The sequence below is a fragment of the Ursus arctos genome, unplaced genomic scaffold (genome assembly GCF_023065955.2).
Source record: "Ursus arctos isolate Adak ecotype North America unplaced genomic scaffold, UrsArc2.0 scaffold_16, whole genome shotgun sequence".
NCBI classification, from domain to species: domain Eukaryota; kingdom Metazoa; phylum Chordata; class Mammalia; order Carnivora; family Ursidae; genus Ursus; species Ursus arctos.
In genome coordinates this window covers 1,126,922-1,142,454 of record NW_026622830.1, presented here as the reverse complement: position 1 = coordinate 1,142,454, position 15,533 = coordinate 1,126,922, and the positions used below count along the sequence as shown (strand labels likewise).

Below are 15,533 nucleotides of genomic sequence, written 5' to 3'. Positions count from 1 at the left end.
ACCACCCAGCTAGGCCCCTCCACAACCCCTCCACAGCCCAATCTGTGCAGCCCGCGGCAGGTAACCCGGCGCCCTCCCTGCCTGCGCGGGTGCCCCCAGGAGCAGCAGGGAGGTGGACCCTGACAGCCGCCTGCGGAGCGCGGGGGCGGGGACCAAGTGGTGTGCCCCGCCCCACCCGCCCTCCGCGGTAGCCATCTGGGGGCGACACGTCCTAGGAGCGCCAGACGGAAGCGCCGCTGGGACTGACACGTGGCCTTGGGCGGTGCTGCCCCGTGTGGGTCAGCCAGGCCGGAGCCGGACCTGGACGCGCTGCGCCCGCGGACGGCCGCCCCCCCATGCAGCCGTTGCCGCCAGAGGAGGCCCGCAGGGACGGGGCCGAGGACGCCCAGTGGTCCAGGTGGGGTCAAGGTGTGGGAGCGGGGCGGGCGCGGGTTGGGGAGGGGGCGAGGCCACTCTCCTTCCACCTGGGGTCGCGCACTTCCTGGCTGTCCGCATACCAGTACCCAGACCCAACCCAGGACCCTCCTCCCTGCGAGTGCCAGGGTCCCGGTGGTTGTGCAGGCAGGAGGTATCCCAGGAGGCCTGCCTGGGGGCAGGAGGCATCATCCCGGATGGTGGAGAGGGAGCTCACAGGCATAGCTGAGTCCTGGAACTGACCTTGCCAGGAAGGACCACAGGCATTTCCAGGCCTGAGGGCAAGGAAGAGCAATAGAGGGTCACTCACAGGCAGCCGGGGAGCCTGTCAGGGGGGGTGGCTGAGTCCTGCCCCACCCGGCAGCTGTGTGCTGTGGACAGATCTCCATGGGCCTGGGCCCACTCCTTTCTATATCTGTGTCCACACCACTGCCAGGTTCAGGAGTCCCCAGGGACACACAGCAACCAAGAATGAGGTGGGGACTCTCTGAGGAGTCCCAGACCACCGTGCCTCAGCCCTTGCTCTGGTTCTGTGGTCCATGGCCCCTCAGACAAGCCAGCTGGACCCTGGGTCCAAAGTCGGGCCCTGGGATCCTAATGCCAGTCCACCTCCAGCTCCGAGTGCCCAGGGAGCCTGTTCCCTGTAGGGCGATGGCTGGTTCCTGCCCCTGCGTCCCCGGGACAGGCTTGCAGGAAGCCTCTAAGGGGCAGCCACCCCCGCCCCACTGATGCTGGGGCAAGATGAGGGCAAAGCTAGTGGGGACGATGGAGAAAGGCTGACATTGTGAAGCCGGAAGTTTCCTGTAGGAAAGGGTGTGGACAGCGGGGCAGAGAAGGGCCCAGTCTCCCCGCCAGGCGTCCACTGGGACAGGGGGCTGCACCCTGGGGTATGGCCGGGTCCAGGAGCGCCCTGAGGCCTGCCTCGCTCTCGTCTTCCCTCCCTGCCGTCCCGGTTATTGAGGTGCTGATGCAGGTGGCAGGCCGGGCTTCACGGCCTTGTGGGCAGAGAGGGTTGTGGCCCAGGGCTGTAGAATGTTCTGCAAACTTCCCTCTCAGGTTCTGTTTCAGTGGCTCTGGCTGGCCCTGCCTTAACGTCTTCCCTCTGTGCCTGGCTCAGGAAGGAGCAGCTGCAGCTCCCCAGGCCCTTGGCAGGCGAGGCACCTGGCAAGTTCTGGAGGGGTCTGTGGGGTCCTGGGTGGAGCCGGGCTCAGCTGGGACAAGGCGGTCCCCACCCGAGTGGACAATCCCATCAGTCACAGTAAGCGTGGCTGTTTATTGCAGCCAGCACGGCATGGCCTCTGCATCGACAACCACACGTCTGCTCTCGTGGCTCCGGGAGGCAGGGCCGCCACTCCTCAGCCACATCCCTGGGGTGGGGGCAGCCTTGGGCCTGTGTGTTCTCTCCTGGCCTGCGGCGCCGGCACATTGCCCTTTTCTGAATCGAGGTGCCACGTGACCACGCATTTACTCAGCCATGGATGCTTCTCAGGCACAGGGGCTGTTGGCAGGAAGCAGAAGGTTCTAGAAGGTTCACAGGAAGCATTCCGATGAGCTGGAGGCACGGACCTGAGGCTCAGGACCGGTCAAAGTGAGCAGGATGAAGCTTTCCTGGCCCATCCTGCCGTAGCCTCTTGTTCCCAAACAGCCCTCCGCAGGCTCAAGAGTCTGGGTCTGGTGTGCTAACCAGCCCTCGGGCAGCTGTCCGTGGCGGGTCGCCGCCTCCAGCCAGACTTCCTTGTTCTGTGTTCCCACCAGCTATAGAGGAAGTCACTTTGTTGCCTAGCTGGCACTGCCCGCCAGCTCAGGGCCTGGGGGGCCTCTGGGGCCCAGGGAGGAAGCACACAGCACCTGGCCCCACACAGGCTCGGAGCACACTGCTTGCCTGCATGCTGAGGGGCCTTTCTTGGCGTCCTGTGGTCATAAGGAGGCCAAGGGGCAGCACTGTATTCTAGGTACCGGCCAACCTTCCAGAACAGGTCAGCCTCAGCTGGCCTTCCGGTGTTTCTAACTGGACGTACCACCCAGAGAGCAAACACAGCCAGGCTCTCGGGGTCACCAGTGAGAGGCTCCTGAGGGCCAGGTGGGCTTGCTGGGTGCAGGTGACCCTCCACGGCTCCGAGCACAGAAAGGAATAAAGCTCCTTTGCAAGGCACCTTTGGGCTGTGGCTGTCTTTGCTCCCACGCCCTGCCATTCTAGCGCCCTCAGGCAGGGCACAGTGACGCTTGCAGGGGACCCCAGCAAGGGGCACAGGAGCACTGTGGGCCCCTGTGGGTGTCCCGGGATGGGGCATCTGGGGGCCATGGCAATGCTGCAGGGCAGGCACACCCCCAGGGGCTCCACGGGCTGCAGCCAGCTGGGTTCAGGCCGGCAGCTGGCCTGACTGTGTTGGTCTGTCCTTCCCTGGTAAGGCCCGCAGGGGCGTTTGCTTGAAGGAGCAACATCTCCGACAGGACTGCTGCCCTCGGGAGGGACACCCGGGGTGAGGTGCTCACGGGGCAGCTTGGTCATCTTCAGGTTTGGAATCCCGGAACCTGCAGTGGTCTCAACGCCCAGGGGTCCCGCGTCCATGTCCGATGGGCACTGAGCAAGTGCAGATGCCCACCCCCCACGTCCCTGCCCTGCCACCGCCTTGTGGTCTTTGGTTCTGGATGGAAAACTAGCCCAGAGGGAGAGCTGGTGAGCTGCCCTGTGGGTCCGCCCCTCCATGCTGGCGTCTTCAGCTGGGGAGGCCACTGAGACCTGTCGGGTCTGCCCCATTGTCTGGGCTTCTGAATCATTCCGGGAACATTTTAAGAACCAGGAAGTGGGGGGGGGCATGATGACGAGGGGTCACCGGGCAGTTTCCTAGTGGAGCGCCCTCCCCCAGCCTCAGCCAAAGCAGGGTCTGGTGTCCGGTTTCTGGAATTACAGGACTGGGTGTATTTTTAGCACAGGACCCTATTTCCCACTGGACTCATAGGTAAGCGCAGAGAGCAGCAGAGGGTGCCCCGGAATCCCACCCATGGCACCCCTCAGACACTCAGAGACCAGGCTTGAAATCCGTGGTCCCACCTCTTCACCGTGCAGGTGGAGGAATGGTGGCCCAGGGGTGCGCCCAGACAGCGCCCCAGCCTCTCCGCCTGCAGAGCTCTCTACTGCGCCACGCCACGGGCCCCATTGAGAGCTGGCTGGCACGCTGGACCCGGAATTCCCAAACCCCAGATGGGGCCTGGCCTACGGATACAGGTCTGCTGGGGGACAGAAGGCTGGGCTGTTGGAACTTGGTCATTCACCCCAAAACCCCCGAGTGATGGTGTCGAACCTCGCATCAGCTGTGTCTGCTGGGGGGACTGCGGCCTCTTCAAGGGCAGTGGCTCCTTGGCTTCAGAGGGCAGCAGCCAAGGAGGGATGGCCCCGTCACAGGCCTGGCCAGACAGAGTGCCTCCTCCTCCCTGACTATGGAAAAGTACACGGTGGTTTGCAAGGGGACGTGGACCCACGTGGCCATGCCGGCCGGAGGACGTGGACACGGTTGCCTTGCCTCCTTCCTGGGCCGTCACAATGGCTCCTTGTTGGGATATCGGGAACTGATGGTCACTCTGCTGTTTACTGACCCATGAAGAGGCAGATGTCATAGGGCCTGAGACCTTCCTTGATGAGGAGACAGGCTTGAAGAGGCTGGTCCACAGCCCCAACCAGAGCCGTGCACGGGCTAGCCGTGGCTGCTACGGCTGCCCCAGGGTGGCAGTGGGCCACGGACGGCAGGTGCAAACCCGTGCTCCCATGATGAGTCCCCAGGACGGCTCTTACGGTCAGCCGTCCACCCTGCTGACATGACGCTGGCCAGTTCTCCCCCCAGCGAGGCGGGCCCTGTGCCAGTCTGGGGCCTGTCTGTGGGGTAACAGGCACATCTTATCAGGCCCATTGATCCGGCCGTGGGCACCACCCGCTGGCCAGAAGGTGCCCTCAGGCCTTGGAGATCATCCTTCCCCAGGGAGGGGCCAGCTGCCTGCTCCTGTGCCCACTGGGCCTGTCCAGGGCGGGTGGGACCCCTGAGCTCCCTGCCAGTCTGCTTCGGGACCTCTCCGCTGTCCTCCCCACCCGCCCCTCGGCGTCACGCCCACTGCCTGAGATATCGCAAGCCCCCCGCGGCGCCCCCCCATCCCCACCCACACGAATGGCGCCCACAGCTCCTCCCTCTCTCATCGTTGAAAAGTCAGCTTTGTCTCTGAGGATAGCCTTGATTTCCAGAGTCACCCTGAGGGGTCCAGGGTCCCCTGTGCCCCACGCACCTCCCGCCACAGCTGTCCGTGTCCTGCCTTTGTCCCGTCCGCGAATGTCCACGAGGCACTCGGAGCCGAAGCCCGTCGTTTGTTGAGCTTTCTGCCGTTTGTTTTGATGCCCCGGACCCCATTCAGGGTCCCACATGCATGGGGTTGTCATCCCCTCCCCGGGCAGTTTCTGACTTCCCTGGTCTCACGGACAGTCACGGAGCACTAGCCAGGAGTTTCGAGGACCGTCCCTCTATGGACACCTGCCTGGCCACTTCCCCACGCAGCTTCACTCCTGCCCAGGTTCTCCCAGAGCTGACCGTCCCAGCGGTGCTGTGTCCCCCTGTTGGCCACCCGGCACCGCCTGCCCTGAAGTCCTCTGCTGGGCAGACACCGCTTCCTGGGACCCTCTGGGGACCCAGTGTCCTGCTCCCACCCTGTGGGAGGCCCTCCCTTTTGGCCTCAGCCTCGGGGCCCCCTGGGCGGGTTACAGAGCTGTCGGCCACGTGGGACCTGGACGCTTGGATCCTGACGGCCGGTCCCAGAGGGTACAACCCTCCAGCTGCGGTTGGTTTCACCAGCCCTTCTGCCGGCCGGCCCGCTGTTCCCAGCCTCTGCTGCTGTGAGTGGCTCGTTTCCGGTACCGGCCTGTGCTCTCGGAGCCACAGACGGGAGGATGGAGGGGTTTCACGGCGGCCACGCTGCCCCCGGGCCTGACGCAGCCCCTTCTCTCCTGCAGGCCCGAGTGCCAGGCGTGGACAGGGACGCTGCTGCTGGGCACGTGCCTGCTGTACTGTGCCCGCGTCAGCATGCCCGTGTGCACCGTCTCCATGAGCCAGGACTTCGGCTGGAACAAGAAGGAGGCCGGCATCGTGCTCAGCAGCTTCTTCTGGGGCTACTGCCTGACGCAGGTGGTGGGCGGCCACCTAGGGGACCGGTGAGCCGCGCTGCTCCCCGCGCAGGGCTGGGGCTGCCCTTGGGCAGGAGGAGTGCGAGAAGGGCCCCGCCCAGAGCAAGACATCCCTGGGAGACCGGAGCTCCGGAGCTCCGCGAGGAGGCGGTCGGGGGCAGGCACAGGTGCACAGCTCCCCCTGGAGGAGCCCCCGGCAGCCCAGGGGGTGCTCATTGGGACAGACAGGCTGCACCTGCACTCCTACCGTCGCCTCTTCTGCAGAGGAGGACGGGGGCAGCAGCGCCCACCCGGGGGCTGCTCTGAGCAGATCTTCACGGCCTGCCGGTCCGCCTGGCTGCACAGCTCCCGTCACTGTCCTGCTGTCCCCCTGTCCTGTCCAGGATCGGTGGTGAGAAGGTCATCGTGCTGTCCGCCTCCGCCTGGGGCTTCATCACGGCTGCCACCCCGCTGCTCGCGCACCTCAGCAGCGCCCACCTGGTCTTCATGACCTTCTCTCGCATCCTCACGGGCTTGCTCCAAGGTAGGGCTGCCTCGTAGCTTCCCTCCCCGGTCTCAGCCGTGGGAGAGCAAGGCGGGTGCACACGTGTTGTCCACACACGCGTGTACGCACGTGCGGGCACATACATGTCCTCGCGTGTGCTCCCGCATATGGTGTGCCTTAGATCAGAGAAGGCCTATCAGCCTCTCTGTGTGGCCGCTGATAAGGTCGCGGACGTCAGGCCTGGCAGTGCGGCCCTGGGCGGGGCGGTAGGAGCACAGAGCCGGCTGGCGGCTGCCTGCTCTCCGCTGCTCTCGTGGGCTGGTTGGACGCTGGAGCACTGTGCCTTCTCTAGAAACACTTCCCAGTCTGGCACGTTCTGATGTTGGACGCCCTCCTCTGCCAAAGAGTCTGCCCCAGAGACTTGGTGGCATCCAGCTTGGCCTGTGGCAGCTGTTAGCGCCACTGGCTCCCGGCGCGGCGGGGATGTGCTGTGTCTGCGTGTTGCTGGGCAGAGCTGTCCCCGGGCCAAGGCCCCCGGTCGCTGACCGGCCCTAGCAGTCTGGCTCATGCGCAGTTGGCTCCTGCAAGTTCACTCCACGCACTGCACATGTGGCCTGTGGCCGGTCCTGTGGCTGGGCTGTCAGATGCCGGAGGGGTTTTCTGGGCAGAAGCCGGCTCTCTGGGCGCCCAGCCAGGTGGCCCTCAGCTCAGGCCACATCCCCATCTTCCTGGGAGGCCAGTCTGTGGCCCAGTACGGGGCTCGAGGGGCAGCCATCACTCTGGGTGACTGGTGGCACTTGGCGTGGGCTGGGGGACAGGGCCCTAATGAGAAAGCCAAGCCCCGTCTCACTGCCATGGCCTCTTAGTGTTTCCTGGTGCTTTTAGAGAAAAGCATAGAAAAGGGAGCCACAAAATCAGATTTTGAAAATCAAAATCACAATCAGATTTTGATATCATTGTAGGCTCACAGGAAGTTGTAAGGAAACCTGCAGGGAGGGGCCAAGCTCCCTTCCCTGCCCCCCACGGCAACCGCTGGGGGCGCGCAGAGCGCGGTCACATGGAGCCCTGCGGCTGCACAGGGCCGTAGGTGCGCCGTGGTAGGAGCGTGGGCGAGCATGGGTGAGCATGGGCGGAGTGTGGGTGTCAGCGCCAGGACACTGGAGCCGGGGGTCCCCGAGGCCAGCGTCAGGGTGATGGCGGTAGGACCGCCAGCTGGGACCCAAAGTTGTTCCCACAGCTCACGCTGGTGGCCTGACCGTGAGCATAGCTGTCCCCCCCACGGAGAGTGTTTAGCTGAGTCCTGCTGGTCCCGTGGGGGTCAGGTGAGCAAGAAGGACACCCCACACTTGAGTCATCATGGAGGGACCCCGGGGGAGCTTCCCAGCCTGGCTCCCAGCCCTAGCGGGCCTCCCTCGCTGGGCCTGGGTGACTGGTGTGGACACACAGCTCTCCGCTTGTTTCAGGCGTGTACTTCCCGGCGCTGACCAGCCTGCTGTCCCAGAAGGTACGAGAGAGCGAGCGAGCCTTCACCTACAGTGCTGTGGGGGCTGGCTCCCAGTTCGGGTAAGTCCCGGCCCAGGGGGCCCAGGGCATAGAGGGTGCACCCGTGGGGTCTGGGCCCGGACAGGCCACGTGGGCGCATTTGCGGCTCGGGATGATGGGGAGCGGCTGGTTCTGTGCTGCGGGAGACCCGCCGTCCCTGGGCGAAGTGCTTCTCTGCCCCTGAGCCGTCCCCGGGCCCTGGGCAGCTGGTGTGGCTTTGGGGTGCAGAACGTGGGCCGGGGCAGTGGCCGTTCCACCAAGTCCCCTTTTATCTGCACTGGGGGAGCCCGAGGGGGTGCCGTCCCCTGGGGGAGGCGACCGTGCTGCTCTGGGGGGCACTGGGCATGGTCCAGACGTGATTCCCGTGCTCCCGCATGGAGGCCTGTCGTGGGGACAAGGGCCATGTTGCTGTGCTGAAGGGGCCTCGCTGCCCCTGGGCTCAGGCCCTGGGCGTCACTGCCACCAGCATGTGGGCAAGAAGTCGGAGGGTCGGGGTGCCTGGGGAGGGCCAGGAGCAGCCCAAATGAAAACCGGGGGCGCCCTGTGGAATGGGAATTCTGGATAAGCTTCGTGGGGCAAACTTGCACAAAGAAAGATGTGCTGTTTTCCTGAAATCCTGCCTCGGCCGGTGCCCTGGGCCTGGGACACACAGGGAGAGACTCTGCCCACAGAGGCTCTGAGGGGAAGGCGCCCCCGGGGCTGCTGGCCCCGCTCTCCTTCCTCCGTCCTGGCTGGAGCTCCGCAGACGGCCGGGCGTGCGGGAAGGGAGGCCCCACGGGGGTGTCTGGGACCCCGGGAGCCACCGGGCGTCCGGGCGTCCTGGCGTTGTGCTTGTAGAAGTCTGAGACTTTCAGCCTGTCCGCCCCGTGCGGCTGGGCAGCGTGGAGGTTTTGTCTGAGTTCCCAACACCATCCCTGCTTGTTTGCCACCTTTTTTAGTTTCGCAGGAGCCACACAACAATGGGAGGCCGACTGAAGGCCTGGAAGCAAGAATTTAAAGCAACACGGCCCTCGTGCCACGTGGCAGCCGTGTGGCTGTGCCCTCGGGGGGTGGGGGTTCTCAGAGGCGTCGCCTTGCCTGGGGGCAGCCCGGGGTCACGGCCACGCTGCTGTCTGTCCTCCAGGACACTGGTGACAGGGGCCATGGGCTCCCTGCTCCTGGACTGGTACGGCTGGCCGAGCGTCTTCTACTTCTCCGGCGGGCTCACCCTGCTGTGGGTGTGTTACGTGTACAGGTACCTGCTGAGTGAAAAAGGTAACCGTGGCCCGGTGGGCGACTGCCGGCAAACGCAGCTGCCCAGGGAGGGGCCAGGGCCTGGTGCCCGTCCCCTCCAGCAGCCACCCATCAGCCGCCGAACGCAGGACCCTGAGCTGTGGCTTTGCTCCGTCTGGAGGCTGAGGAAAGTGCCAGCTCTGGCCAGGTTCTGGCCTGAGAGCTGTGCCTGGGCAGACGCAGGCACGCAGGGACAGCTGCCTGCCGGGCACTGGCCGCCTGGGGGGCCAGCTGGTCTGAGGAGGGCAGGCAGAAGGGCTTGGGGGATCCAAGGGCAGGGGAAGGACTGAGAAATGTTGTTCAGACTCAACACAGGCGTTGACCCTCAAAGGTAAATGCCGATAACCCAAGATGCTCGCCGGGAGGATGACACGATGGGACCCACACACAGCCGGGCAGGGCCACAGGGTTGTCAGGGCGCCGGCCCCCCAGGAGCTGCCTCCCCCCACCCCAGCCGGTCGGCTACAAGCAATGCTGTCCCCGGTTCTGAGTAGCTTTCACGTAGAAACACCTTGCTCCCCTCAGATCTCATCCTGGCCTTGGGCGTCTTGGCGCAAGGCCTGCCGGTGTCCAGGCACACCAAAGTTCCCTGGAGACAGCTTTTCCGAAAGCCCTCCGTCTGGTGAGCCGGTGTCTTGGGACCACGGTGTGATGGGGGGTGAGGGGTGCGGCAGGATGGGGTGAAGCCTGGCGGATCTCGGGTGTTCCCTGGCGTAGATGCCCCCAGAGCCTACACGGGCGTGGGTCCACCCTTGGCTCCTGAGCTCCACGCCCTCGGGCCCTGGGGGCGGGGGGGGCAGTGTTCACAGGGGCCCCGTGTGCAGCCCAGGGCATGCAGACCCCGAGCCTGGCGCCTGTCCCGCAGGGCGGCCATCTCCTCCCAGCTGTCGTCCGCGTGCTCCTTCTTCATCCTCCTCTCCTGGCTGCCCACCTTCTTTAAGGAGACATTCCCCAGCTCCAAGGTGGGTGGGCCGCCCTGGCACTCACGGGGTGAGGGAGGGCCAGCGAGCCAGTGCCTGGCATGCACGGGGGCCGTTGGTTCCACCTGGATCGTGTGTGAGTTCCGGCCACACGGGCTCATGGCCCTGAGAGGACCCCACCCAAGCTCACGGTTGGCACCTCTGGCCTGGCATGTGCTGGCAAAGGACAGGGCGGCTTCCTACCGCCGCCGCGACATTCGCTCCCTGGATGGACCGCGTGCGGCTGCCCCTATAGCTCAGGGGCCAGTCTGTGGATGGTCGTTTCTGAGCATGGGCCAGGTGGGGGTCATGACATGGGCAGGGGTGTCCCCTGCCCATCAGCTTGGCTCATGTCACCCCAGATGCCTGGCCACCCTCCCCGTCTGGTGACCAGGACCCCCTAAGCAGCAAATCCCCAGGGTGGGCCTGCACCCCCAGCTCAGCCCGGTCACGGTGTGGGGAGCCACGAGGGAGACTCGGCCTGCAGGGAGACAGCGCTGGTGGACCTGGAGCTCATCCGGGGTGGGGGACAGTTAGGGCCAGGTAGGCCCCTGAGCCCGGGAACCCAGCCTGTGGGCGAGGAGAGCCTTCCTGGGCATCGGCGGCCTTGGGCAGCCACTGGGCCTGTGCAAACTGTCCCCTCTGAGGCCTCCCTCCTCCCTGCAGGGTTGGGTCTTCAACGTGGTGCCCTGGCTGGTGGCGATTCCCGCCAGTCTGTTCAGCGGGTTTCTCTCTGACCATCTTATCAATCAGGGTGAGCCCCAGGGGAGGGACCGCTGGGAACCAGCCCGGCTTGGCCACCCTCGGGGGGTGGGAGGCACCCCTCCTGGGCGATTCTACAGGGATGGGAAGGGGCCTTGCCCCCTGAGGACCTCCTGTCAGCGTGGGACCCCATCCCTTCAGAGCTGGCCTCCCCCAGCCTGTTTCCCTGAGGGGTTTGGGTACCATGAGAGGATCCGAGTCCTGTGACCGTGGAGTTCCTCCCCGGGGGCTGAACCGTCTTTGGAGGAGGAAAGGGCATTTGGTGGGGTCAGAGGTCATAGGTCCGGGTGGGCTGAGTGTGTGAGCCCAGGACCCAGTGAACACCCCGAGGACGAGGAGCTCACAGCCACGCACACTTAGACGTTAGTCCTTTCTAGTTACAAAGGTGCTACCCACTCGAGGGGGGAGAAGGAGAGGATTTGGAGAAACGTGAAGAAAGCACATTTGTAACCATCCCAGCAGCCTTCCTTCTGCGTGTCTGCTTGACCGTGTCCTAGAGGGTCCTCTAGGTGCATGCCCGGTGCGGGATAGACACGCTCACACACACGCTCACATGTGTGCACATGCATGCACGCGGCACTCACACACGCTCACACGCACCCAGGACACAGGACACCAGGGGCAGGTACGTGCTCACACGTGTACATACTCTCACACACACACGCTCATGTTCACATGCGTGTACACACGCCTCTTGCGTGACACAGGACACACCACCTTGAGCCCAGGGCCTGTCCCTCCCCTCCGTGTTCCCTCTCTGCAGCCCTGCCGGCTGATCCCACCAGGGGCTCAGCACAAATGGGCCAATGGGACCGTCTCCCCGTCTCCCTCTGTCCAGGTTACAGGACCATCGCTGTGCGGAAGTTCATGCAGGTAGGGAGGTGGTGGGATGGGCCTCTCTGGACACCCCTGTTTGGTTCCTGGGACCCAAGAGGCGTGACCTCCAGTCACCCAACCTAGAAAGCATTTGGAGGGTGCTTTGGGTCAGTGCTGGGAGCCGGCCTGGCTGACCTGAGGCACTTCTCCCGGCTGTGTTTGTGGGTTCTCTGTGCCCGTGAGCCCTGGCACATGTGTCTGGGCCTGGGTTGCTCCCATTCCCCTCTCAGTACGACTAGTGGGGCCGGCTTTCATGAAGCTCGTGTCCCGCATCCCCGGGGCAGGCCTGGGAGGGGCTTCTCCCCTGACTTTGCTCGGGCACCCCAGGGGGGCACCACAGCCCGTGCCCTGCCACCCACCCTTTCTCCCACAGGTGATGGGCCTCGGGCTGTCCAGCGTTTTTGCCCTGTGTTTGGGCCACACCTCGAGCTTCTGCAAGTCTGTGGTCTTTGCATCAGCGTCCATTGGCCTGCAGACCTTCAACCACAGGTAAGGGCGGCGCCCCTCCCACTGGGCTGCCCCATGCTGCCCACGGGCGCCCTCAGCACCCTGCATCCTGGGTGCGTGGGAGAAGCCACTTGGCTCAGGGCTCACCCGTGAGCAAGCCACGGGGGCCGAAGTTTTTCCAGGTATCAAGCTGGCGTGGACCTGCGACATTTGTAAAACTGAATTTGTGCCTGGGGAAGGGCTGGGGGGAGATGCTGAGCTCCGCCGAGGAGCGCGCTCTGGCCTCTTTCCTCTTGTTCAGTGGTCACCCTGAGCTGCTCAGCAGCACTAGCATTCAACGAAGAAAACCACTGGAAATTGTTTTAGGAATCGGTCGCTTAATGTTTTTCCAGTTAGTAGACAGCAAATGAGTGTGCATTTTTTTAAGGATTTATTTATTTATTTGAGAGAGAGAGTGTGGCGTGGGTGCATTTGGGGCGGGCAGAGGGAGAGGGAGAGAGGACATCAAGCTGACTTCAAGCTCAGTGCGGAGCCCGACGCGGAGCTCCATCCCCTGACCCTGAGATCATGCCCTGAGCGGAAACCAAGCGTCAGACGCCTAACTGAGCCCCCCAGGCGCCCTGAGTGTGCATTTGAACAAGCTTGACTTCCTGTTTGTTTCATCCTGGGAGTGGGTTCCTGCACTGCGTCGTGGTGCGGATGGGACAGCCGGGTGGGTGCAGGTGGCCTGTTGGGGCTGTGCACCCTGGTGTGGTCTCAAGCCCCGGCGTGGCGGGTGCCCTGGCGTGATGGGCAGGCCTTGGCTGGGCTGGGTTCTGAGAACCCACTTGGCAGTTTCTAGGATCCAGGCGCTCAGAGGACCAGCCTTGGGCTCAGGGGGGTGGCAGCCACCTGCGGGTCACTCTTTCCTCTTTCCCACAGCGGCATTTCAGTCAACATCCAGGACCTGGCCCCATCCTGTGCCGGCTTTCTGTTTGGTGAGACCACTGGCTTCTGCTCGAATAGGAAGTGGCTGTTCCCCCCCCCAGGCATTGCTCACCCAGCCTCGCCCCCTCCTTGGGCCCGAGGGGCTGCCCCCGGGTAGGGGGGGCCTCCTGTGACCCGTCCTTGTTCTCTTCCTCTGTCCTGTTCACAGGTGTGGCCAACACAGCTGGGGCCTTGGCAGGTGAGATGCGAGTGGGGGTGCCTCCTGGTGGCCCCGCCCCTGAGTCTTCCCCCGCCCTCGTGCACCCCCACCTGCAGGGCGGGGCATGGAGGTGTATCGAAGGTCCCACAGTGACAGACCAGTGGGGAGGGGGGAGTGCAGCTCGCGGAGCTGGCCCAGGGCAAGAACCCAACCACTTTCCACGGTGTTCACTTTTCTGATGGTGGGTACCCCAGCCCCCACTTGACCCACAGATGTGAGTCAAATCCTCGAGGTCCAGGGTTCCTGGGGTTGAGTGCCTGGATGACAATGATGGGGCTCATTCCCTGTGAGGGGTGCAGAGGGACCTGTGAGGGGCAATTTCCTGGGCAGCCCATGAGGTCTCTGGCCCTCTGAGACCCTCTGATGTCAGCCCTCCCTTGGCCCGGCGGTTTGGACCCCTGAGTTCAGCTTCTGTCCCTTAGGCCATCCCTGGCCTCCCCTCCTGGAACCCCACTGCCAGCTCCCCTCCTCGGCACTGTCCTTAGACTGCCCTGGAGCGCTCGGCCCGCCTGCCCCATCTGCTGCAGGTGTCGTGGGCGTGTGCCTGGGCGGCTACCTCATCGAGACCACAGGCTCCTGGACATCCATGTTCAACCTGGTGGCTGCCGTCAGCAGCCTGGGGCTGTGCACCTTCCTGCTGTTTGGAGAGGCCCAGCGAGTGGACCTGAGCCCCACCCACGAGGACCTCTAGCTGCCCCAGCCGACCGTTCCTTCAGTGCTGTCTGCCTTGGGGTGATGGGCTCTGTTGGAGAGCCTCCCACTCCTGACTCCAGATGTGTGAACAGAGGGAGGGCGAGCCCTAGCCGAGCCGGGCAGCCCTGGGTGGGCCTCAGTTTCTCCAGTGAGGTGATCGTGCCCTCCCCTCAGGGTTCGTGGACTGTCAGGGGTGAGTGGAGTTAGTATTTCTAGTCGCGGCTGCATCATTACACACACACAGTCTGTTCCACGTAGATCCACGTACCCCTGTGGTCACCACGCTGGGAGCATTGCCCGTCACTGCAGGGGCTGGGGCACTGCCGGGCTGGACTTCCCCTGAGACCTGCTCTGCTTTGATTCTTGGCCCGTGGGGCCAGATCATTCTTCGTGGGGTGAGGGGGGCTGTCCTCTGCACTGTGGCTGAATCCCTGGCCCCCACCTACTAGGTGACCGCCCCCAGTCATGGCAACCAACATTGGCTCCGGCATCACCATGTGTCCCCAGGGGAACTGCCCCTGGGTGGGAACCACAGCTCTCATGAAGGCTGTTAGGGGCCTGTGGCATTTCTGCTTCTCCAAGAAGCCGGGCTGAGACCCTAGCTCAGTGGGCTGTGCGCTAGATGCCCTCGCCCGTCTTTGGGGACCCCCTGGCATCCCCTGTGGGTCCCTTGGCACTGGCGACGTGTTCTGCCTCCCTGGCGCCCGCGGATGCCAGCAGTAAGGGGACTGTGGGTCCCTCTCCTGCCCAGCGTGCTCCCGGGACCAGGGAGCCCTCCTGCATCGTCCCTCTCTCTCCTAACAGAGGAGCTGGTCATCTCGGGAATTAGTAACAGATCTTACAAGATGTATATGTAGAAAAAAGAAAATAAGAATGTGGTAAAACCACCCCAGACTTATTTAAATGATGGCTATTAAACTGGAAAAGGAAGACTATTACTTTATTACTCTTTCTTTTTTAAAAAGAATAACATGTAGCAAAGATTTGTTGGGCTCGCTGCCTAGGAAGCTGGCAGGGGTTGCAGATGGTGGAGGCGACGGGGCAGGGGGCGTGGGGGCGGGGCAGGCGTGCTGCTTCGCCCTCAGGGACCCCGGGTGCACTCTGCAAGGACGGTGGGCAGCTTTCCCTGTCTCTCTCTCCGGTGTCCCCACTTCAGATCAGAAAGAACCTGGAAGAAAGATTCCTCATCACTGATCTTGGGTCTGGCCTCCGTGGATTTGGCCCAATCGTTCACGTAGGCATGCCAGGAGTGTTACTTTACCGCGGAGGCCCTCGTATCCGCTGGGCTGGTGGTTTCCCTGAGCGACCCTGGCGATGGCGGAGGAGCCCAGCCCAGGAGACTCCCCGCGGCTGACATCCCGCGGCACCAAGCACGGTCAGGTCCTGGGACACACGAGCTGAGCTCCGCCCTTGTGGCCGCTGCCTGCGTGTGTCCAGGCTGGCTCATCCATGCTGCGACATTCCCCTGCGCCGCCCGCAGCCGCCAGCGCCCACCATCCACGCTCTGTGGATGCGACGGCTCTGGGACCATCACAGAGCTGGACTCATGCAGTCTTCGTCCTTCAGTGACTGGCCTGTTTCACGAGCGTCATGTCCTCCAAGGGTGTCCGCGTGGTAGCAGGTATCAGAATTCCCCTCCTTCTGGCTGAGCCGAACTCCACTGGGTGGATGGGCCACACTTTGTGCATCTGTTCCTCCGTGGATGGACACTTGTGTTGTTTCCACCTCGGCTGTCGG

General features: G+C 64.0%; 1 protein-coding gene across 15 annotated transcripts; it reads left to right on the top strand.

The window, feature by feature from the left end:
* The first annotated feature begins 211 nt into the window (after nt 1–211).
* On the top strand, nt 212–14,729 carry SLC17A9 (solute carrier family 17 member 9). Of its 15 annotated transcripts, none has more exons than XM_026503883.4 (13): nt 212–397; nt 5,405–5,602; nt 5,959–6,098; nt 7,523–7,622; nt 8,725–8,855; nt 9,399–9,495; nt 9,739–9,835; nt 10,499–10,586; nt 11,433–11,467; nt 11,844–11,959; nt 12,839–12,894; nt 13,053–13,082; nt 13,631–14,729. In XM_026503883.4, exons 1-13 carry the CDS (start codon nt 336–338, stop codon nt 13,792–13,794), a joined length of 1,314 nt encoding a protein of 437 aa, XP_026359668.1. In that variant the 5' UTR covers nt 212–335; the 3' UTR covers nt 13,795–14,729. The 15 variants fall into 15 exon arrangements, with proteins under 15 accessions (XP_026359668.1, XP_026359667.1, XP_048078253.1 ...); XM_026503882.4 differs by having other exon boundaries at nt 13,589–14,729; XM_048222296.2 differs by lacking the exon at nt 9,739–9,835 and having other exon boundaries at nt 8,725–8,835.
* The last annotated feature ends 804 nt before the right edge of the window (nt 14,730–15,533 follow it).